The 27,086-nt window shown below is 32.6% G+C and overlaps 1 protein-coding gene across 1 annotated transcript in view; it reads right to left on the bottom strand.

Annotated features, from left to right (window-relative positions):
- The window catches only part of LOC147078744 (uncharacterized), a 120,374-nt gene that overhangs the window by 21,624 nt on the left and 71,664 nt on the right, over positions 1-27,086 (bottom strand). Inside the window, exon 3 of the mRNA XM_085960505.1 lies at positions 13,870-14,005. Coding sequence (XP_085816631.1) covers positions 13,870-14,005 — 136 coding nt within the window. The remainder of the gene's footprint in view (positions 1-13,869; positions 14,006-27,086) is intronic.

A 27,086-nucleotide genomic window follows, 5' to 3' on the forward strand; every position in this document is an offset into this window, starting at 1 on the left:
TGTTAACCCTTTTATATTAAGATGTTTAATAACAGCTCTAAACTCAATTTTCTCCATTTTTTGTAAACAAGCAAATTTTTTTAAAAAATGTACGAGAAACACACAACAACCCGACCAATCTGATTGAAACTTCGCAGCATACTGAATCGGTAGTGCCGCTGCATGAAAACAAACCGCTTACAGTACTAGTCGCGCCACCTGTTGGTTTTTCTAAGAACTTATTGACCCACCCTCGTATTATACTGTATAATCGTAATGATTATAGTATCATACTGTGGTGTAAAGGGATTCAACTCGATGCGGAATGTCTGGGACTTCGATCGATTGTACTCGGTCAAAACCAAATGGCGCCTATTCGACACTTGCATTCTGACGGTGCTGCTTTACGGTAGCGAATCATGGTACCTTACGAAGGCTCCTAATATAGGAATCAGGAATACTGTATAATCTTCACGATTGCAGTATCATACGTGGCGTAAAGGTAGTGCGTTCGGCTGATAACCGAACAATCGGTGGTTCGAATCCAATCGATGTAAAAAAATAAATCGCCATAAATACACACACGCCAAAAATACACTCTGGTCTGATTTCCAAAACGCGCCAAAAGAAGTATAACTTAAAAAAAAAAGAAATTGATCGGTTTCTTAGTATATTTTTTTTAATTAACAAAATTATCAAAAAATAGTTTTAACGTTTTTTTAACACTACAATCAAGCATGAAGCATAATATAATATAGATTGAAAATTAGGCACGTTTTAAGTATGTTGATTGAATTGACTGAAATGTAGTAGTGTGACGAACTGACATGTTTTGCCGTTTTCAGCGATTTTGATTCTCGAATTACATATCGATCAATGTTGATATCGATTACTACTCGTAACCCAGTTTCGCGTTAAAGTTGACGCCTCGGAACCATTTTTTTGGCCAAAATGGACTATGAATGCCAACTTTTTCAGATTATCAATACCTATCTGTTAACTCAAAGTTACAAGAAACGTCATAAAACTGATCATAATAACAAAAGTACTTAATAGTACCTAGTAATAAAAAACCTCGTAACCATAATGTATAGGTGTTAATGGAAAAATTTTCAGTTACGAGGAATCAACGTTACGGTTTACGAGGTGTCAACATTAAATATTATCCTAATTGCATTGTAGAATGACGCATTTTAAAAGTTGGTAACTCGTATGTGACACGTTTGGCAGTTTTTTTCAAAATTTCAAGATTTGCAGGAATTAAAAAATGTAATACCTATAATATGCGACGCATTCTATAAAGTCTCCCTCATCACAATAAATCAAACTGATTGAGATGGGATTGAGAGGTTCCATTTAGTATGAACTGTTTCCACGTGTCATTGAATTAAGCTTCTTTTGTCGTACATTGTAACCTCGTAAGATATATTTTCGTCAATAACTTCTATGTTTCATAAAAATGTTAACATCATCTGATAAATAAAAACATTGTTTCACTATTTAAACAAAGCGTATTTTTGGTTTTGCTTTATTTTCAATACTTTTCATTTTATTCAGTTTTAATGCTCCCCTGTAAAGTAGTGAAAATGGTGGTTACGAGGGGTCAACTTTAATGCGAAACTGGGTTACGAGTAGTCAATTTTTCACCATCGATATCTTAAATCTCGAAGCAATTTTATATATAAACACTCATTGACGATTACAATATTCAGACTAATTAATGGTAGTGGAGTAGTTTTCTTCTAGGTAGGTCGGCAAAAATTAAAACAATATAATTTGAAAACACCTCTGAGAAATATATAACCGATAGAAAAAATAGATATACCAAACGTGTTAGTGATTGAGTGGTAATTTTTTTATAATGTTCTTGTATATTTTATGTTTTATGTTAATGATCGAATTTTTGGTTATAGATTCCTATTAACGATTCATTATGTAATAAATATTAATATTCAATTTATTCATTTAATTAAATACCTAAATGTTATTGTTATAATATTGTTTGATAATCTGTTTAAATTTAATGTATTTGTCTCTTTTTAAATTTGTTTAGTATAACACGTCTCTTTGTTGTATTTTCTTTTAGTTGAAAATTCTCCTCTAGGCCGGATGAAACCGGTCCACATATATTTAATGAATGTGGAATCAGTACGATAAAATTTTCATTTTCTTTTCATTTAGTGCTAACAACGTGACTGGCGCGTTTGCATTAGTTGGCTATTAGATATAATTAACACGGTATTTAAATGTGGTAATTAATTAGTATTTAGTAGGTCAGCAGTGAATCGAAATTGATAATACAACGCACACCATCAATTGACAGTTAAGGATGAGTTTAGGTGGACGGATGTTTTATAAATTCTTAAAAATCTCATTTACCTTTTGACTAATCGTCGCTATAGGATTTGTTTCCCGAATAGACCAAATGTCAATTTTTCAAGAGACGAAAAACAAATTTCATTGTCGTATTATGAAATATCAGTAGATGTATCAATCATTTTTTCTACACTGTATGATTGCAACATTATCTAAGAATAAATTCCAAGAATAATATACTGGTATAAATCAGTAAATGCACAGAAAATGCGTTTTATTTACAAGTACTCGTTGTGGATATTCGGGAAATTTTTAGCGCTCTCTCAGAATAATGGATATTTGGGACAAAACAAGGACGTTCGGGACTTAAGACCGTAGCGTATTGCTGCACGGCCCACGGATTACTGAGTGGTCAAAAAGTACGCACCTCAAATGTTATATTTATTTACACGATAATTTTTAATGATTACTTTTACTATTTAAATACCTAATGATCGTAATAACCCTAGTTCGTAGGTAATAATACGAGGGTGGGTCAATAAGTCCTTAGAAAAGCCGACAGGTGGCGCGACTAGTAATGTAAGCGGTTTGTTTTCATGCAGCGGCACTACCGATTCAGTATGCTGCGAAGTTTCAATCAGATTGGTCGGGTTGTTGTGTGTTTCTCGTACATTTAAAAAAAAATTGCTTGTTTACAAAAAATGGAGAAAATTGAGTTTAGAGCTGTTATTAAACATTTTAATATAAAAGGGTTAACAGCAAAGGAAATAAAAAATGAGTTGGATTAAGTTCACGGCATATCTGCTCCTTCACTTGCAACTATTTATAACTGGTTAAATGAATTTAAACGTGGTCGTGCATCAACAAAGGATGAACCACGCTCAGGACGTCCTGTAGAGGTGACTACACTAGAAATGATCAATAAAATCCACGATATGGTGTTAAGTGACCAAAGATTAAAGTTGAGTGAGATAATTGAGGTTACAGGGATCTCTAAAGGTAGCGTCATTTCTATTTTACATGACAAATTGGGCATGAAAAAAATTTCTGCAAGATGGGTGCCGCGTTTGCTCACAGTCGACAATAAACGCAATAGGGTGGTGGCCTCTAAAGCCCTGTTGTCGCTCATGCAACGCAATCGGGATGAATTTTTTCGTCGCTTTGTGACTGTAGATGAAACATGGATACACCACTATACTCTCGAGACGAAAGAACAGTCAAAGCAGTGGATTGCGAAAGGCGAACCATGTCCAAAGAAGGCGAAAACCGTAAAATCAGCTGGTAAGGTTATGGCTACTGTATTTTGGGATGCACGTGGAATTATTTTCGTTGACTATTTGGAAAAAAGAAAAACAATAACAGGGGATTATTATGCATCTTTATTGGACCAGCTAAAAAACAAAATTGAAGAAAAACGGCCTCATTTAAACAGGAAAAAAAACCTCTTTCATCAGGACAATGCCCGTGTTCACACATGTTTACGATCAATGGCTAAAATTGAAGAATTGAAGTTCGAATTGGTCGACCACCCACCGTATTCGCCAGATTTAGCCCCCAGTGACTTTTTCCTTTTCCCAAACTTAAAAAAATGGCTAAGTGGACAATGTTTTTTTTCAAATGAAGAAGTCATCGATCGGACAAATGCTTATTTTGAAGACCTTCCGAAAACTTATTTTTCTGACGGTTTAAAAAAAATTGAGAAACGTCTAACCAAGTGTATTGAGCTCCAAGAAGATTATGTTGAGAAATAAAAAAAAAATACAAAAATAAAAACTGTTTTAATGCTTTTTTCTAAGGAATTATTGACCCACCCTCGTAACATGCGGCATTCGCTTTTTTCGGTTTTTTTCGTAATAAGTAATAAAATAGTTTTTAATAATCTTTTTTTTTATTCAACGAATAATTCACAAGATTTAAGAATGTACGATTCTAATTATTGAACATACATAATTTTTAAAATCACTTCTGAGAAAATATATTATAACCAATAGAAAAAATCTTTTTGAAAAAAGTAAGACACCCGGCAGGAATCGTCCCTGCATCTCCTGGGTTTACGACCCAGTCCACAAATTATCCACTATGCTACGAGGTGACATACTTATGACGACAAACTTTAACTATTGGCCTTTTAATACCTGCTCATCGGTATTCTTCAAAATCAAGCGACTATCGGCGATCGGTTTTGGTTTATTGAATAAAAGTAGGTATCTACTACTTCAATTACTAACCGACGTCACGGATTTCTCCAATATTTTATGATGGTACTTACTCGTACTTTTATATTAATACTTTTTCCAAAAAAAAAAAAAATCTATGTATATATATCTGTATATTATTATATCTATATATTTCTATAATTAACAATTAAACTTATTACAAACCACCAAATAAATATTATATATTAACAATTGGAATGACAATACAAAATATTAGCATCTATAAATTAATTACCATTGGCTGCTAATATTAGGTAGGTACCAATATCCTAAGTATATAATATTTACCAAATAAATAGTAACTAACATACATATTAAATTAAATTAACTATCAGCGCATTCAAAAATAAATAATAGCATCGCCTTTATTTTCATAGAAATACCTAGATTAAAAGTAAAATAAAGACAAACAATGTTTATTTAATAATAATTTGAAATAATAATTATTTTTTACGTCATAGTAGTTGCCGGGTCACACTGTAGAATTCATATAACCGTTGGGATTTTGTGTCATTTATCAAAATAAAATGCAGTTATTTAGGTTAAAATACTCACTTCCATAACTTTACTATAAGTTCAGGGCGAACTGGTGATGTATCAGCTATAAATGATCTCTTCAAATTTGATGAATTCACTATTAAAACAATAGTAACTTTAAAAACAATATCAATAAGACAAAATTTGAAAGAGCATTCCGGACGGCCGAAAAATATGAAAGTGGGCGTGATTGTTTTAGAGCTGGACAGCGTGAATGTGGGAGCGAGATGCACGGCGTCAGCGCGGTTTGATTGGCTAAAAGTCATATTCGGGAAATAAAAACTCAGCCAGAGATTTATTTCGACCGAAATTAACTTGGATATTTAGGTGCGAATAGTTGGACATTCGGGAGAACAACACGGAGTAATTGTAACTTAACATGGCGTATTCGGGTTTTTCAAAAAAATATCTCTGTTCCTAGATAAAAATATATTGTTTTTATAAACGATTTCGGTAGAGTTCGATAAAAGAAATTAAACTGCATTAAAATGTCAATTTCGACAAAAATGGATATTCGGGAAACAAATCTATAGCGACGTAATATTGCTTCTATATCTTTATTTTTTCCCCTTGTCATATTGTGAACGTCTTGAATTTGTAATCTATAAAGCTCACTTAAATAAATATGTGTGATAATCGTTGAATAAAAAAAGTTTATTAAATTATTAGAAAGTGTAAGTAAATTTTTGAGAAGTTCTGACACCGGTTAGGTTAGATAATAAAAAGCCGATTTAAAAAAAATAGCGCAAATCAAAAAGGGCTTCAGAGTATACTGTTAAAATTATTAGTTAACTTCATCGCAATTAAATAGGATACATATAACTTAATGGTCAAAGCACATGAGCGCGAATCGAAATCATAAGTGTCTTCAAATTTTATTAAGTTTGTTAAATAAATTTGAATTTAATTCTCGTTCGGTGTAGTATTAAAAGTGAAATAATCACAAATGTAACCTCGCCGGGAATTGAGCTCGGTGACCCAAGATGAGAAACCAGTACCTTATGTACGTGTTGGATTTTCAGGGTCACCTGGTGTACTTTGGAAAGATGGAGATGACATTATAAATAATTTATTCTCATAATTAACTCATTTTTGACGTACCATTCACAACGCTCATTTCGTTTTGCCTCGCAAATTTTAAAACACGGAGTTAATTACGTTGGTCACCTTAATGACGTTAAATGTCACTGTTATGGTCACATTAATTAAAATAAAACACAAATTACATAATATATGACATACTATCCGCTGCACAGGAAATTATCATTTGATACATAAATTACATTATTACATGTATTAAATTTTACATTAGGTACATCACTATGTTCGATCCTGTGAGGTTCATAATTTATTATGGATGGCTTGAGCGTCGGCCTATGGTATCATGGGTCCCAGGTTCTAATCCTGGGTCTGGAAAGTACAGATACCTATTGTTTTTCAATTTGTGTATGAGTCAATGGAGATAACCAAATATATGACTCCTGACCATCACACCAGTCAATTTGTGACTGGACACGGTGGTTTCGCTGGCAAGCTCTTTGAGCTTGGACTTGCAAGTCGTTCGACATGTTCATGCGGAGGGGAAATACAGGATGCCAACCACATCCTCTGGGAATGTCTGAGTATGTGCTCCGAACGAGAAGAAATGCTCAAGTCGGTCCAGCCAGCTGTTGGACCCATCGGCCCATCCAACTTGGTTGCTACTAAGGCCAATTATCTTGCTTTTAAAAAACTCTCTTACTACTAGCGTGAAGATCTCTTCACATAATTTTTGCTGTCTTTATGACTAGCTTCGTTTTCTTTGCTGTATACACAACGTAACTTCATTTTCTTTTCGTAATTTCCATGCGCTTTTCTCTTCCTGGCACTTTGCATTAAAATTAACTCATTAAACTCAGTCAGAGTTCACTTTGAGCGTGACAACCTAAGTCTTGGGCATCTTCTCTCAGGATACTCCCAGTTCAATTATTTTAGATGCTTCACATCACCAATTATTGTAGGACTCCGCGATACGCTCGGTTAAGACCGAGTGTGGTGCGGGGCGGGTTTTGGTATAGGGAGCTTAACTTCAATATATTGACCTAATAGGTTGAACAAGTAGGTGACATCCAATTCTCGTAAAAACAACATCCGAATTTTCCAGACCCGGAATTCAAACCTGGAACCTACTACATTATAATAAGAATAAGCCGCTCAGCCATCGTGGGCGTGAGTGTATTATACTAACAATTAAAAATTATTTACTAATTAAATACAATATTTTGATCAAGTTGAAAGATCTACCTACCACAGGCACCTAGTGGTAAAATACGGTTTAATGATACTTTAAATTTTATTAATTTAATATGTCTGAGACGCATTCTGCAGTTTTTTGGAAATATTATTCGGCGTGGCTCGGATAACCTAGAGCAGGGTTTCCCAAACTATGTTCTGCGAAACACCAGTGTTCCGCCAAACCTGAATAAGTGTTCCGCGACAATATGAAAGGTTTTATACACGGCAACACAATTAAAGATCTTCTATTAAGTAGAAGTAAAATAAGTAAAACTAAAATAAGTACAGAATCTACTTCATATTGAAGGGTGAGTGATGATCAATCACCACTGATGTTTATGACGTCAAGTATCTAGGTACAGGCGAAGGACCATCTTTTCTCATTAAATTAAATTTTAAAGTAGATGAATAAGTTTCCAAAGTATTTTTAGAACACATACATAACTTGAAAACAAATATTTTGCAATATTTTCCGAAACCTAGTTAAGATGATTCCTGGTTTCGTAATCCATTTTCCGTGACAGCTAAACCAGAAGGCTTATGCGCAAGTGACTATGGAAATCTAATTGATTTCAATTAATTAGTGAGACTGATTTGAAACAAAAATACACAGATCAGCCTTTAAATGATTTATGGGCGAGTTTGTCAGAAAAGTACCCGAATTTTTCAAAACAAGCTATTATTGTTTTACTTCCGTTTTCTATAGCCTATTTATGCGAAGCGGGATTTTATTTTTATGCCGCAAAAAGTCAAAGTGCAGGAACAGGCTCGACGCCAGATATTAGAATGCAACTTACCAATATTGTGCATGATATCAAGAAGAAATGCAATTCAAGAACTCAAAATCATCAATGTCATTACGTGCTTTATTTATTCATATTTTTATGTTTGTATTATATTATAGTTTTATATTTAAAAATATTTATTAAATAGATAATGTGTTCCGTTAAAATTTCCGGGTTTGCGAAGTGTTATATTGCAGAAAAGTTTGGGAAACCATGATCTAGAGATACTGGTGGTTTTAAATAGCCTCCAAGGAAGGCGAAGCAAAGGAAGAGCCAAGTGAAGGAGCTTACGCTGACCGAGAGGGTTGGAGAGTCATGGTGACTCAAAGGATGACTTATTTTCAAGGTGGTCACAATCCACAGCCACGGAAGAACGACCAAGCAGAAGAAGTGAAAATAAACTTATAAAAAAATAGTTTAAAGAGTTGTTTATTATTTTTAATACTATAATCATGTAAATAGCCGATATATTATGTGAATTGAATCAGAAGTCTTTATAGGCCATTGAACTTCTAAGCTAGGCTATAACGTTATAACTAAGCCAAACAAACTTCTGAATATAGAGATATATTTTTATTTATATTTCATAAAACTATTAATTATGAACTACGAATAAACATTTTCTTTTAGGCATGCGATAATTAAATAGTTAAGAAGTAGTCAAAGAAGGTAATTAAATAGTTAGCAGTATCTTTTATATCACGAAAAGAGTATTATACTGTGGAATTTTTGTGGAGATATTAATATAAATTGCAAGATGTTTCTTTATTCTTTACTTCAGCAGGAACTTCTGATATCCGTTTGATTATACCGTTCCAGTTATTTCTTTCCATAGCATATATGTAGTAAGGCTTTTAGTAGAGTATACTGAAAAAAACACAGAGATGAATTAGTATTATTAATATAAAAAAACTATTTCAAATGTATTTTTCGCATCGTTATGAAAATATGAATATTGGGGAAGTTGTATAGTACTGACAACTTCGTGATGTTTATGTTATGTTTATGATGATATCGACAAATATTATTATAACAACCTTTTTCTATAGAGATGACGCCAAAATGTATAAAATTGAAGTAGAAAAAGACCAATACTTCACTGATTAAGTTACGAGTAGCTACAAATGACTTCGCATTGCAGGTTTATTTGCAAAGAATTTTACTGGTATGACATTTATTTTATTTGTCAATTTGCAAGGTGCATTAAAAGATAATCTGTCACGATGGGTAAATTGTACATATAATGTAGTCAGTAATACTACAGTTCGTCATTATAATTTAGTTGAACAATTCTGTAAAATTTGTGTAAAACCATTTATAATGTCTTTTATTTTGTTAACTGTCAATTCATGGTGGAACTGAATTGTATTGTTGTTTAATTAAATAAAGCGCATTTTTTTTTGTAGTACTTATTCTACTTTTATACAATAAATTAGGACCGGTTTCGTCTGCCTCAGAGGTACATTTTCAACTGAACTATACCATTTATAATGGCCGCCATATTAGGTATGTTAACACTGCGGAGCATTTAATTACTACACTTAAATAACATGCTAATTATATCTAATGGCTAATCAAGACACAACAGCTGTGGCGTTCGCGCTGTAAGGGTCAATGAGAAAATCGAGATGGCAACTGATCGAAGTTATTATTTGTGGTGTTTCCTAACTTATCCAAGCGAATATGCCATCGCAAATTATATGGGATTATAAGTAAGTATGCATAATGTTTAAGAGAATGTGCATGTTGTGCATAACGCAAAAGGCCACAAAATAAATCAATTATTGATAATGAAGCAGACAAAAAAAGAATGAATAAGGAACTATATGACCATAGGAACGCCCTAAAGCTCGCTGGATAGACGAACTCGTACAGATCAGAGGATCAAAGAACTAGGATTCTACTGAATTTGAAACATTTGCAATCGATAGGTCATGAGTTAGATCACTCACCCGACATTCACAATATTATGTGTGTTCGAATTCTACGATTTTTTTAGGATTCTTATATGTGTATTTTTGTAAATTTTCATATACCTTCATAAATGCTCGTATTTTAAAGTAATGTAAATATACGAGAATATCTGGATGTAATATGATTGTCATTGATATTTATTTAAAATATAGAACTTCTACAAACGTATATGCAAACATTTTGATTATTAATAATTACGCTTATGGACCTATTGCGAGAATGTGAAAGAATAATTTAAACGTAAAAAATATACGATACCTGGATCCAAAGTGATTTTTAATTACGAGTTTTATCAACTAATCAAAGCACAGTCATAGAGATTATTAAACCCAGAAAACTTAGTTATTTTTCAGAATGATTTACGGTTATCCCAGTTTTGGTTACATGTAAATTGTACGAATGCAGTTCATCGAGGGACACTTATTCGTGCGCCGCAGTATGTGAAACATGAGTTCGTATAACATTTTATCAAATGACGAGTTCTTCGTTGAACATTTCACCGTGGAATACATTTGTTCGTATCTTACAAAATGCGGCGATAGTTTGCAAATAGTACTGTTCCAATTAGATTAACCCTAACCTAACGTAACCTAGTAAAGACATCTCATAAAATTCGCCATATGTTGCAGCATACGTACAAATATACTCCACGGTGAAATGTTCAACGAAGAACTAGTTATTTGATTAAATGTTACACGAACTCATGTTTCACGTACTGCGGCGCACGAATAAGTGTCCTACGGTTAACTGTTTACGTACAAATTTCCGGATACGCCCAGTTTTAACTTACTGTATGGTATGATTTATTAGTTTTGAGTTTTTCCAGATCGAATCCAAATAATACACTGCAATGCATAATGATTTTGCAATGATGATATAATATAATATATGACACAGTAAAATTCCGGTTTGAAATATTTTACGCCGATGTATCAAAATGCAGCAACGCCTATCGAAAAGATGTCATGAGTAACTAATGAAATGGTAATTTAAAAAATATATTCATAATTTAGAGCAGGTATTCCTAAAGTTCAGTAACAGTCTATTATTATGCTTTGGAGGACTGTTTTTTTGTGTTCAGAGGATGAATGCATTTTGAATTTATTAATATATATGTGTATTCTTATTAGAAATAGTCGGCCTTGGTGTACTATAAAAATAAATTTTATTGAAAGTTGTGTCAACTACGAGTATGTCAATTTTATCTTGTTTGTCTTGTCTTGTTTGGTAAAAATAAATGCCTATGGTCGGAAAAAAGAATCAAATCTTTGCACCTCGTTAGAATTGTTTTTAATCGTATATATTCCACAGTGTTTTAAAATGAAATACGAGTGTGTCTATATATCGGTCTGAGAAAACAAATACTGGGTTATATTTGGGAAACGCCATTCTAGGGGATCAGATAAAATGAAATTTTTGTGTGTTTGCATCTATATGAATAAGACTTAGAAATAGGCAGTAAGTAGGCCAATATTGGTTCTCGACTTTATACGCGAGCTTGACTAGATTCGAAAGCATTCCGGCAGAATGGCAGACGCAACTGTAATCCGCCTCTGGGCACGGGACTCCTGCCTCGGTTGGAGTTTGTCTCACAAACACGGCCGTTATTGAATTGTGAAATTTCTCGCCCGAATCCGGCGCACAAAAGCGCCCAATATTTTATTCATAACACGGAGTTGCGAGCGGGCGGGGGCGTCGGAAATGTTGGGATACGCCATTTAAGTGATGCTCCTCACACTACCGCCCGTGACGCAATGTCAATACATTTGCGAGGATAAATAGGGATTGAGATAATAATCTCGATTCATTTGTATTTAATAAATAATTATATTACACATTTATCTGTATTCAGGAATTAAACAAATAGCTTAGTAATCTGTTATATCAAGCATGTCCTACATATCGTTCGCTTGATAGATTTTAATTGATCGCACTAAAGACCTATATGTGTCGCTAGATTTCAAAATCAGGCAAGTCCACCTTTAGGTATTTGTGACTTTTTTTGTGAATTGCTGGAGAACTACTGCTTTCAAACATTTCTGCATTATCAAAATGTGGAATTTATTAATGTTAAATATTCTATACTCGAAATAATATAAACTTTCACCCTTGTGACTGTCTATTATGAATTTGGCTGATTTTGAAATCATTCCAAGATTATTTTGTTATAACTTGAACTTGCTAATAATTTAATTAATTATTTTTTTATTCAAGGAATAATTAAGAGCCATTTCGTCGCAATTAAGAATGATACCTATAGCATAGTGGTATATGTGCATGGGCGCGAAACCCGAAAGATACCTACAGAAAAAGAAAAAGATTTTTTTTTCTATTGGTTATATACTCGTATTTTCTCAGAAGTGTTTTCAAAACTATGTTCGATAATTAGAATGTAACATTCTTAAATCTTTTGAATTATTCGTTGAATAAAAGAAATAGTTAAGTAATTAAATGTTACTTTATTTAATCATGTTTTTTTTTATTCAAATTTACAGTTTTTCCTTTCAATTTATTTGGTGTTCCTATTCACCCCGTTTCACTGGTAAATAGGAACAGGCCATAATTTTGGGAAATTATCAATAGCCAGTATATATTGAGCGTTCCCATTCACCAAACCATATTGTTGAATTGAAAACACAACTTTTGGCAAGCGAATTCAGCTTTTAAGTCATCCAGCATAATACTATTTAAATACTTTATTGATTATGAAATCTGAAAACGTTCCTATTCATCCCGTTTTACTGTACTCAAAAATGACTCTATTGTGCAATTTAGTAGTTTACCTGATAAGTATTTTTTAAAAAAATTGTAACGGCTTAGTGTCCTCGGACACATTTAATAATGTAATACGTTTATTTAAGTTGAGGAATGACAATTAATTGGAAAGGGGTTCTGCCATACTAAGCACAGAGGCCGTATCTGCATTTTAGGCAAGTGGGAAAACTGAGTTCCCATATTATTTTACTTATGCTGCTAATACGTTAAAACTTTTTGTTTATTTTATTAGTCTATAATACTTAATTTTAGTTTAAGATTTGTTTACATACCACAAAAATTTGATTTCTGTTATATTTCGTATAAAAAATGTACTTACGGCTTTCTTCATACAAAGCTGTTCTTAGACCGTACTAAGGTAATTTGGTCATATCTACATTTTTTTCTTTAATACCAATTATCTTTTTTTAGAATATAAATTGAGAAATTTATGTGATGATAATAAAATATAATGGTTCATGATCTTGTATGACATTTTATTGAAATTAATTTAAAATATAGCAAAGAACAAAAAAGTAGTTATATATGTTAAAAAGAGTAGTATTAAAAATTAGTCGAAATCTTAAATCAGTAATAATTGTACATGTATAATATTATTTCTTTGGTCGATATTTATATAGATATGTTACTTTTTTGCAATTATCTCCACAACTTTCTATTATTACGGGGTGTGACTACAATACATAACCATTTATTTTTTGTGTTCCCTTCCATTCACTGAATTCTTAAACATTTTTCTTTTTATTATTTCTTCTTTCTTAGTAAAAATTTATATCTTCAACACGAGGGTTATCAATTTGGTTATATATCTTCAACTTTATTTAATCGGTTTGAATGCCGTCTAGTTGTATTTTTATTTATGCAAATCTGTCAGAACTAATATGGTTAACATTGTTGACAGTCTTTTATATCACTAAGGGATGCTAGGGCCTAGTATAATTATTATGAAAACTTAACATAATATACATATTAAAAATAGTAATTTGTACAGTAGTAGTAGTCAAAAAACTTACGTATTACTAGAAGATCTTTGTCAGCTGATGCTTTGGTGTATATTGGAGTTTCTAATGTCACATCACAAGAGTAACTCCCTGATGCTGAGAAGTCCAGATCTTGAAGAATAATGGACCGCTCATTTGCTAACGATATCTGTAAACAAAATAAAAAACATTAAGAATCTAACCTGACACTTAAATATACCTTTCAATATGCCTTATGCAACACATTTATTGATTAAATATATCGATTAACACATGGTGTAAATTATTGCTTTTCAATTTTTTAACCATGTCTCTGTGAGTGTCGAAGAAAAGAAGAAAAACTAGCACAAAGTGTACATATTGAAAAAGATTAAAAACCTTCTATGATCAACAAAAAACTTTTTTTTTTTTTTTTTTTTTTTTTAAAAATATAGTGAAAATTACAAATTATTAATTTAAGACGTTCACAAAATCACATTTAGGAACAAAGAAATAATATTAAAACATTATTATACAAAAAAAGAAATGGATCAGTACCCTTTATAGGTCATAAGCGAAATACGGATAGTTTTGAGACCGGCAACATTAAGGTCTATATTTCTATAATTTTACAAGTTATAATCACCCTTATGGGTTTTAATCATTCTCAGATAATGCACAGAGGTCTTGAATCTGACCAATCGTCCTGAAGTTTGCACATATTGAGTAGATTACGAAAAATGTGTCCCGGTCAGTTATCTGACCGGTGTCCATTTAGCGACATGATAGCTGCCAGTTTTTCAACAACAGTGTTTTTAAGTTCTTGTTTTTCAAAAATTGTGACTTGTTTACTGAAGACAAAGTATGTACATTTATACTATACATAAAAATATATAGTTTTTTGTATTTCACCTATAAATTGTATGTGTTGTAGTAAAATAATATCAAATTATTCAGTGGCATGTCGAGAATCTAACCTCAAATTGTATAATTTGGACCCTTTTTGATTTACATAATATAAACACTAAAAATAATTTCAAAACCACAATACATCTAATTTCATATACCAATATAGTGAACTTTCATAATTACTAGTTATTTTTTGTGGATTATTAGTCGCTATCGAGTTATTTGATGATATGTGTCATTCATTGAAAAAATGATTTCCATAAAAATCGCGGGTAAAAATAATTGTTTTTGTGTTCATTCAAACTGTAATAATTTTTTGAAATACATATCTCAGAATGAAATAAAATAGTTATGGAATGTTATATGTATAAGTAGAAGCCTATGTTGTGGAACAATTTTTTTTTTGTCTGAGGATGGAAAATGGGAGAAGCGGATGTTTTAGTGCGAAAGACCTTGAAAGACATGGTTGAAGACGCATTCCTGAGATTATTTGAAGGAATTACAGAATACCAAGCTATGTTGGATAATGAAAAAAACCTATTACACATCTTCACTTTAGAAATAAGTTGGCTGATCAGCTGATAGGATCTTTTACTTCACGAAAAAGGTTTGGTCGACCTCCATTTCCTGACGATATCAATTCAAATCATTATCCTGAAAAATGTACACTTCATAGATGTGGTTATTGCAGCACTACGCTGAAAGTGATACGAAGCTCAGTCACAAATTGCAAAGTATCCCTTTGCATACAGTGTTTTATGCCGTATCAATTATTTGAACAAAAGAAAAAGCCAACAAGGCCTTAGAAATGTTTATTATTTTGAGAAACTTCTATAAAATTAATAAAGTAATTATTATTGTTACAGAAATAAATGAAATTATATTTTTTTTCCTAAAAAACCTGTCTTATTATTATTAAAAAAAAAACCGTGAACAAATACTTTTTTTTACCTAAATGAACACCGGTCAGAAAACAGACCGCTGGGAAATCGATAATTACGAAAAAGCTATATATTTTTCAAAAAAATAAATATTTTTTCTGTTCATCAAAATGAATATAGAATACATAAAAAAAATTAAGCACATATCTTTTAAAAAAAAGTTGTCCTATAAAGGGTTAAGTTATTAAACAGTAGAAAAGTGTAAATACAAAAAATATAAATGAGATATGTACAAAGAAGTACACCGGATGAGTTAAGCAGACCCTATTTTAAGCATTTATAAAACAACGTCTACATATACTCATCCTCACGTAGGTGGAATATACCAACATCCGAAGCGATTTGGTTGAACAGAGTTATTGCTCTCCCAATTGGCATCACCAATGGCAGGTAAGTTCTACTCCTTGGGAGAACAAACAACTGACGCTCCCAATTTCTAAGATAGTTTTCAGGGACACACAAGTCGATACTACCAAAAATGGCAGAGTTCTCATTTACACCACGTATAAGTCGAAAAAAATAGGTATTAAATTCACTAAATTCAATGGTGTAAAATTATGAATAGTTTTTGTTTAATATAAAATATGAATATTATTAAATACTATGAACAAAAATCAGCATTGTATATTTTCTTCATCATAATTTTGAAATATGATGGGGCGGCTTTAGAAATACCAGATATCCCGGGTTTCCCATTTTCTCGGGCGGACATGCTCAGCTTAGGTCAAAATAGAGCTTTTATTGCATTTTCAAACCATGATCCTGGACATTCCGTAAACGTTGTAGATAATTTATTTATATAATTTTGAAGCCTTGTTATCCTTTATATTTATTTTAAACATTTGATGACTGCAAAAAGTATTTTTAATACATAAAATAGTGTTCTTTTACACCTCTCGCTCTAATGTTTTAGAATATAGTCATATTTCAGTACATGCATGTACAGCGATGTTAAGATTTCTTACATTTATTAATTGTTAAACGCATTTATAAAACCATTAGTATAATTTATGACGAGATTATTTTTGTAAAATATTTACGATAAAAAATTATATTGATAATCTCTGTGATCCCAAATTTGACAAGAATTAGGCATTTTATTATTCAAAAAATGGGCAAGATAAACACATTTGAAGATAATTCTAAAGATCCTAATTATAAGCTATGTTTTTGACCATTTAAGTGTGATAATCATTCTACGAATAATGATTGCTTTATAATAATTATTGACCTCTGAATAAGGTAGTGTTTTTTGAAATATGCCATTTCTTTTGTCATTACCCAGTGGTTAAGCTACAACATACGGCCGTAGCCATAAATTGACAAAATAGAATTGAAGTTGGGAGTAAGATCATGTTAACGCGCGTGTTTGAACATGTACCTAACCGATTTTTTAATTTTTTTTTTAAATATTTTACAAAAATAATCTCGTCATAAATTATACTAATGGTTTTATAAATGCGTTTAAAAATTAATAAATGTAAAAAATCTAACCACCACTGCACATTTATGTACTGAAATATGACTATATTCTAAAACATTAGAGCGAGAGGTTTAAAAGAATACTATTTTATGTAATTAAAATACTTTATGCAGTCATCAAATTTTTAAAATAAATATAAGAGATAAAAAGGCTTCAAAATTATATAAATAGATTATCTACAACGTTTAAGGAATGTCCAGGATCATGGTTTGAAAATGCAATAAAAGTTCCATTTTGACCTACGCTGAGCATGTCCGCCCTTAACATAATGTATGATTTTTTAAATCTTAAATTCCACAATGTAAACACATTAAATGACATAAAGTTATTTAATAATACAGTAATAATTTGTTACTTGTTTCAGTACCTAATAATGTTACATTTTTTATGTCGCTATGTCCATTGGACGAGCATAACGATGACCTTACGAAATGTTTGAAATGAATGTTCACAAACGATTGAAAATAAAATTTATGTCCTACATTTGCGCAAAAAAATGGTCGGAAACTGAATTTTTCCCGGCGTCTGCAGAAAAAAGCGACACGAGAAAACATTTGTGGCAATATTTCAAGTCAATCTTAGAGCAAAATATATTTCAAAAATACACAAGAAGGTGAACGCTCAGAATGATTGCCGCGCAGTGTATATGGAACGATTTATTTTAGGGACAGAATACAAGAAATATAACTTTACGGGCAACACGTTATGCCCATTTTTATGCCACGAATAGGGATGTGACAACACTAGGAAATGGTATCATATTAAAGTCGTTAGTTGTAATATATAACACAAACAACAGCTATGGAAAACTGTATCATATTGAATGAACATAATATGACTGTACAAACCGTGAACACACATAGAAATTGAGATATAATATGCATAACGAGAAAAGTATCATAATATTTAATAACTATTTTTTTATTCAAGGAATAATTCACAAGATTTAAGAATGTAGCATTCTAATTATTGAACATACGTAATTTTGAAAACACTTCTGGGAAAATATATTATGACCAATAGAAAAAATCTTTTTGAAAAAAGTAAGACCGCAGGAATCGAGCCTGCATCTCTCGGGTATCGCGCCCACGCATATATTCCATTATGCTAAAAGAGTGATACTTAATGACGACAAATTTTAACTATTGACCTTTTCATATTCAATGAAGTACTTCTCAAATTGAGCTACTATTTGGCGATCGGCTTTTGTATTTTAAATCAAAGTAGGTATTACTTTAATCGCCACTAATACTACTTTTATAATTATTTTGACAAACTATTTCCGTCTGCTTTTTTCATTGTGAGACTGAATAAGTGAATAAAGATTACCACAGACTCGTTGTAAATTCACTACTTACATAATATTATAATATCTCGTGCAGCGAACATCTTTTTAAATTTATTCACGATGTAAAAAAGACATTATAAATTCATTTCCATATAATATAATATAATTAAATTTCACATAGATTACCAAATTCAAAACTTAGGTATTATTTTATTTTCACCAAATTATTAAATAAAACCAAATCTTTCTCTTAAACCACGATGCAACAAAGAAACATTCGTTCATTCATAATCACCTTCATTGATACTACATCCGAATGTGGATTTGCGGCAAGTTACCTCTACAGCAGTGCTCCGCAACCTTTTCTCACCCACGGCACACCAAAGGTCTTCCGAGAATTCCACGGCACACCACACGTAAGACAATTTATACACCAAAACATGGACCCTACATCCTGAAGGGGAACCCCAGGCCGGGATCTTTGGAAGGCCCCCCTACCTATCGATAAGGTTAAAGACAGTGTGATACCCTAAAATAGCATTTTTTCAAATGGTGTTCGAGGAAAAATATTGGTACTTATTTTATGTTTACGATTTTTTGCATTTATTAATACATTCACTCTTGAATTATGGTTAGTTGTCGGTTGAGAACTATTTTATTATTTGTCGAGTATTGACATAATAATAAATTGTATCCTACAATCGCATGTTTTAAATATTAATGTCAGCGTAGTAGCGCCGCAGGCGACTTTTTTTTACTTTTCGAGCAAAATTGTAATTTGAGTTTATCTCATTTATCTGGTTGACCTGCCACGCCGGCCTCCTCTGAGCCTGGGCCCCCAGGCTAGAGTCCTGTTAGCTAACCCCTTGTAGGGGACATGCACCATAATTACATTAGTTTGTGTTTTTTTATTTGATAGATAATTAAATATAAAGACAAAACAAAACAAAACAACATAACAGACGACGAAGAACTAAATGTACAAATTTCCATGTATTGTATTATCAATATAATAACTAATTACTGTGATAACTGAGCTTTTTTCAATGAACGTTAAAGTTTTATATATTTTGACTTGATATTTGAAAGAGCAATCCGAAGCTCTCGGTCAAGATCCTTCAAGCAAAACTGCTTATTATTTTTAATTATAACTTGAGTTGAAAAACTTTGCTCACCTAGATATGTCGTATAAAATGGGAGCTGAACTGAGACAGCCTTCTCGGAAATCCGAGGATATTCTCTATTAACCGAAATCCTGAAAATAGCCAATGGAACATCGGCGAAGTTCAGTTTTAGCGTCCCGTCGTTTCTCAATTCAACCAATTCCTCTCGAATTTATAGGGAAAGCGCTTCTATAGAATTTTTGTCATTGTTTGCAAAAAGGTTTCGAACCTAGTCGTATTGATTGTATAAAAGTAATGATGACATTTCTTTTGCAGCAAAGTTAAATGTTTTTGAAACTGATCCAAGATTAATTGTTTTATTTCAATGGTGATCTGGTACATTTGTAGAGATCCTTGTAGTAAAATTATTTGTGTTTTTTTTGGGAGCAATGCAACGCGGCACACCTAGCATCGTCTCACGGCACACCAGTTTGCCGTGGCACACCGGTTGCGGAGCACTGCTCCACAGTACTACTGCCTTAGCCTCAAGGATGCAGTGTCTGTTTCTAAGTAGTTCGACCACCGCAGTCTAGGACTTTTGACCCTTCCCTTGCCTTATAGTCTTTTATTAAGAAGTCTCACTGAGACACAGCCTGCCAAACGGAGTCAACCCACTTTCACGTATGAGATGACAGAGGGATCGTCGTACTATTATGTCCCTCAGGAAAGAAGGCAAAGAAATCTGGTGACTTGTGTTGAAAGGAACCTGAGGTGGTATGATGGTGTTCTCCTTCCTTTGTTTCCTTACCAAAGACTGGACTTCAGTGCAACTCCTGAGTAGTATTCACAGCTGTTAAGTTTAAAGGCCGTCGTCTTGAAGGTTATTAATTGTCAGGTGATTTATCTTCGAGGATATATTTAGACTAGATGCCGAGAAGATGATCGAAAAACAACAAGATTTCACAAAAGTTGCAAGTAGGTACATAATATACAGTGGACAAGGTATACGCGTTACAAAGAATTAAATAAATACAAGATAAAAAGAACTTTTTATATACAATGTTTTAAAATTTTCCGTTGAATTGTTATGCTCAAACTTGTACTTGATATGAAGTAAATAGAAAACAAACAAATATAGAATACTGAAATGTCATTTTGACATTTCATTTTGACTTCCATAGTAACGCACGTATATATATTAATAATTTAGTTGCTAGGACCACCCCCTTAGCAATCAATAATAGTCTTTTACTTTTAAAGGATTTTTCTGAAATAACTTTCCATAAAAAACAGAATTAACTGAAAATGAATTCAATTCTGCTTAAAGATGGCTAAGAGTATTAAAATAATGCATTGGCATCGTGTTCTGATATATTCTAAAAGTTTCAAATGTCTAGATAGTCGGGAAGTTAGTTAAAATCGATTGCAAGATTTGTACTGGGCAAACAACCACCGGACAAACAAGAATACGAGCTAATACAAACGTTGTAAAATACTAGACGAAGGAGTGAGGTGCGAGGATTTTTTTTATACATTTTGGTGATATCAATAATTATTAGTTTATTGATGTCTTGTGTGCAATATCCGGGCGTGGGTCCTTAATACTCGTACTATGACCCTCTGCTGGCCCACACTTGTGTTTATCAAGTTAGAATAATTCTGTAGGTATTGCATCATATTACATGGCTATTATTTATTAACCCTTAATAACTTGCAAAGTTTGGTATGTATAACATACTCTGAAACTTGGGACGTCATAATATGACATTACGATACGTACCACAATTCGTGGTTGAATCTCTATTGTCACGTGCCTTCTTTCTAGCATACGGCTCCAAAAAGCCTTCTCAGTATCATCATCATCAGCCTGAATCTATCAACTGCTGGATGAAGGCCTCTTCAAGCTGCTTCCACTTCTCTCGGTCCTGTGCATTGCGTTGCCACGTACTTCCGCAGAACTTTATCATTTCATCGATCCAGCGGCCTCTAGGTCTACCTTGCGGACGTTTTGTACTTCTTGGATACCACTGGATGACTAGATTTGTCCAACGATTGTCTCTTCTTCGAGCTATGTGTCCAGCCCATCTCCATTTAAGGCTTTTAATAAACTCTATTACATCGCAAACCCTTGTCTGCTTCCTTATCCACTCATTCCTCTTTTTGTCCTTTCGCGTTATGCTCAGCATGTACCTCTCTATACCACGTTGTGCTACTATAAGTTTCTGGATCACTCTTTTACTTAGGGTCCATGTTTCATACGCATATGTGATCGCGGGAAGCACACACTGGTTGAGCGCTTTAGGCACAGTGGAAGGTCACTTTTGAAGATATTATTCAGGAGGCCAAAAGCACTCCAGCCTAGCTTCACCTACTCTGCGAACAATTTCATCAAATATACATCCATCTATAGACATTCGTTATCCCAGATAGATGTAGCTTTTCACCGAGCTGAGTGCCATTGATGAGGATCTATTTTTGGCCTGCAAAGCAGTTGAACATGACTTTCGTTTTTGTTACATTTATTTTGAAACGTACTTTGTTGCTTACTTCAGCGAGATCCTGCATTCTGCTTTGGAGGTCTTCTGAGTCTTGCGAGAAAATTACTATGTCATCGGCAAAGCACAGATGACTCAGGTACTCTCCATCTCTCAAATATGTCCAGTTTCCTTTTATCTTTATTTGACGATAACATGAGCCTAAAAAAGGTTTTAATAAGTAATAATTTTATATTGATTTTTCTTGAAAGGTTATCTAAATTGTCTCTGTAAACTGTATTAGGATTGGTTTGCTACAGTATTTAACCAACTTCTAAGCTAATGTCGTTTTAAGAGGTAATGCGTATTCACATACATCCTCATTTATTCTGCCAAGCAAATACAATAGTTATCAAGCTATTAAAAACTTTAATGTAGGTACTATGATTGCTTTACTCGCGATATTTTTTTGAAAAGTGTATAAAATTTACTTCTCCTACAAGATACGAAATCATATAAACTACTTATAATAATATTATATTTTTATATCGAACTGAAGTTGTCGTCATTTTTTGAGTGTTATTGTATTTAATATTCGACAGGCAAATGCTTTTGTTTCATTCTTTTTTTTGAATTTATTGTTTTATTTTTATAGAGATATCGAGAAGCGTAACATCGAAAAGTAAATCGATGACGTCCAAGTTTTCTTTGCATTAGGGGCCGTCCACATATGACGTCACACGATTTTGGATATTTTTTAACCCCCTCCCCCATCGTTATATTTCGTCACATAACTTATCACCCCTCCCGCGGCTGCATATACATGGCGGGTGGAGATGGGGAAACTCAAATCATTGTCTATATTGCCCATTAAATCATTAAATCCCCAATTTCCAATATTGTGTTTGTCTACATTGTGACGTCACATTTTCTCTGACCCCCCTAGAGCGTGACGTCATATATGGGCAGCCCCTTATCCACAAACTTATTTTGGTTTTGATAGTTTGAGATTAATGTCATAATAATATAACAAACAAGTTTGTTCTAGGAAGAGGGTACTACAATGTACTCGAGAACACCATAAGAAGATACAACTTTATCTGTTAAAGTTTCATTAAAATTGCTTAAGTGGTTTTTGGATTATAACCAAACAAACGGAAGCGAACAAACAGACAGACACTCAAATTTAATTAATAAGTATTGCATAGTATATAAGTATATATATATATATAGAGATAGAAAAAAAGTGTTCAACCAGTGTGTGCTTCCCGTAATCACATAATATGCATGAGAAACATGGACCCTAAGTAAAAGAAAGATCCAGAAACTAAGAGTAGCACAACGTGGTATGGAGAAGTGCATGCTGGGCATAACGCGAAAGGACAGAAAAAAGAATGCGTGGATAAGGGAGCAAACAAGGGTTTGCAATGTGATAGAGTTCATTAAAAGCCTTAAATGGAGATGGGCTGGACACATAGCTCGAAGAACAGACAATCGTTGGACAAATCTAGTCATCTAGTGGTATCCAAGACGTACAAAACGTCCGCAAGGTAGACCTAGAGGCGCTGGATCGATGAAATGATAATGGTCTGCGGAAGTACGTAGCAACGCAACGCACAGGACCAAGAGAAGTGAAAGCAGCTCGAAGAGGCCTTCATCCAGCAGTGGATAGATTCAGACTGATGATGACGATGATATAGATAATTTAAGAAAGTATCGATATTATAAATAAATAATTGATATTTATAGACACGGGCATCACTAGCGTAGAGCATTCATAAATGACCAATATGACTACAAAAAATATAATATTGAACCCGATTTCTTCCGTAGTTGAAATAAGGCGAAGCGCTTTCATGGTTTCCGGGAAATTTTTCCGTTATTTCCGGCAAACAGGTTGTTCTTGATCAGCGATAAAACCAGCTGGGGTGAGTTTATAACTTAACACCAACACGTGCGGTACCAAATTTCCATAAAACAACAATGTGCAAATAAATTCTTAATAGCCAACCTTTTCCCCAAAAGAAAAATCACTTCAGCACATATTGTACCCATAAATTGGGCTGTGAGCATGCATTATGTATGTGTGCGAATTTATTTGTTCAGCTACATTGCAATATTTTTTCTCTCATTCGCTGTCCAATTACTGAGAATCATGGTATTAAAAACTATGCATATGATTCATCTTCAGTTATCCTTGGAAACGGATTATTGACATCAGGATCCAGGAGTTTTCTTAATTTTATCAATAGCATGCGGATGTAGACCTACAAACAAATCAAAATCCGCCATTTTAAATATTTTTATTAACTATCATAACACTCTCCAAGTTGTACCCACACTGGCCTACCGGCGCATCTATTCTATACACAACACATACTGCTTTTGGCCGCTACGGCAGCTATCTAGGATAGGTTTGAATCGAAGTATTAATACTTATTGTAACACTTACAATAAGTTAGCCGTCTAAACAGTCAAAACCGTCTATCTCGCGCTAAAATTTATCACTGCCTTTTAAAAATTATTGTAAAAATTACAACTAACTTATTGTAAATGTTACAATAACTGCTGATACTTCGATATAAACTTACCCTAGATAGCTGCCGTAGCGGCCGAAAGCAGTCTTGTATATATTATAATGGATGCGCTAGTCAACAAAATACATCCTGCATGGACCCAATGGAATGGATGAATAACTATTCTTAGTAAAAAGTCTGTTAATAATATTATAACCTCAACTTAATGAATGCCCATAATATACTCCACGAAGGGTCGAACATGATAATGCGTGTGTATCCTAATAAAAATAGTTGTACTTACACCAAAGAATAACACTTGCTGATGTCCTTTTGGAATAGTGAAATTATCATTGTAAACAATATAAGCCGATTAAATTTATATAAAATGTTTCACGTTGGGCAAAATACATATTAAATATTTGTATCCTTTATTCATAGTAAGCATATAATTGGTTGAGTTAATGGCTAACATATTGTTCTTCGTAAAAAGTATATTAATATAATTTACACTCACTGTGGAAGCCCGACATGCTTTACGTAGGAGAGACAATAGTAATTAACCTTTTTATATAATATTTAAATCAACATTTGTTCAAAAATTTTTGCAGTGTGATGTCGGACATCCGATAAAACATAAAATGTTTACTTTAATAATTATTTATTTATAATAAAATAATAATTGAAAAATATCTTGAAATAAGTGTGAGTAAAAGTAAAAATAATAAGTGATAGAAATGGCATTTTACTTTCCTCCACAATTTTTTTCAATTCTCGAGTACCTTGTCACTTCCATCTGAATGCAATTATCAAGATGTACATCCGCGAGTCTGTTTCTATATTTACTTTTAACCACCTTCATAGTGGAAAACGTCGATTCACATAAGTAGGTAGAAAAAAACAAATCCTTAATTTTGAGCGCAATTCGAACTAAAATAGGATACTTTTCTGTTGGTATGAAAGGTCATACAGATTCAATGGTTGAGGCAACACTAAACCTAAACTTTAGGCCATCAGATCTGCTGGAAATATTTTAACCGTCGTTAATATAATTGATTTATTTAACATAATGTGAAAGAATTATTCGAGTGCTTAAAGTCAAACAACGTTATCTACAAAAAAGTGTTTTTGTTGTTGTTGAGATAACGTTATTTTACATTTTCGGCAACATGATAGTCAAACAACGTTATATCAATCTTTTCTAATTTCTTCTTAAATCCCCAGTAAAGTTTAACGTTAACTACGTAAGTTACCCTTGTTTTCATATTTTTTAAAAACTATTCCTTTAAATTTTAACATCATCATAAGCAAGATAAATGAACAAAACACAATAAATTATAAAATATGAACATTAGGTTTTATATAAACATTTCCCTTGTTGAGTTAAAAGAATCTAAAAAACGATTTTTGGCTCCTCTGTAAAGTTGCACTTTTGTAGATAGTGTTGTTTGACATTAAGCCCTCGTATTTAAAAAATAAGTATGACGATAATTTTTATTTAACGTCCTAATCATATTAGTGAGAAAAAACAGTAGTAATAAATTCTAACTAAAATTATAGCCAATATACATAACCACATTGTTATAACTAAATAATAAAGATCTAAAATTGGTCACGAAAAGATAACAAGATCTTATAGATTTTCAAATTAAATTTGATGAAGTACAACGAGTTAATTATCACTGGATTAAGATAACATGGAAATTGAAATCTACAAAGTTTTGTGGTTTCTTAGTTATAAGGATAATATTATGTAGGTATCTTAAACATATTATCCTAATACATGAGCAGTTGTTTAAATGTATGTAATATTTGAGTCGCCTAGAGCTGGGGTCGGCAAACTCTTGGATCAGAAAAGCCATATATGAGTAAATTCGAGACACATACGGATATTTTTTTAAATATGATTTATTTAAATTTTACAATAATTGTTTATTTATTGAGTGAAGAAGATATCCCGAATAAAACTAACGTAAATATATGTTTTTATTGTTGAAATTATAAATATAAATTTTATAGAATATGAATTACATACAATTTTCACGCATTCCTTAAAACTAATGAGAACAATGACCTTCCTTGCATTTCTTTGGAGAGTTTCTGTATGGTACATAATATGTAACTTTTAGTTTTTAATTTCAGCCGCGAATCCAAATTCTCATCGGTTATTAATTTGGCTTCTCTAAATGCTATTTATATTGTTCATGTTTGAAAATGATTGTTCACATACTTATTATGTAGACTCGAATATGAGTTCGGAAAGCTATTCCGCGTATTAAAATTCGTAGTATCTACCTACGTAGATCTTTTAGAGCGCTCCACTTATGTTGTGAAATTAAATTGCATTTTTCTCTTTCTAAATCCTCAATTTTGGTGCTCCATAACTCTTTGCTTGTTAAATCCACCAATAAAATTGTATTTCAAAAGTGCTCGTGTTAATATCAAATAGATAAAAATTTAATATGTCCAATTTTGCAATGGGCGGATTTAAAACAACAACAATCATACCTTATTGCAGCAAAAGAAAAATTAGGCTCGCGATAATGTCATTATAATA

Source organism: Rhyacophila brunnea, unplaced genomic scaffold (assembly GCF_057557595.1).
Source record: "Rhyacophila brunnea isolate RB1 unplaced genomic scaffold, BYU_Rbru_1.0 scaffold_11, whole genome shotgun sequence".
Taxonomy (NCBI): Eukaryota; Metazoa; Arthropoda; class Insecta; order Trichoptera; family Rhyacophilidae; genus Rhyacophila; species Rhyacophila brunnea.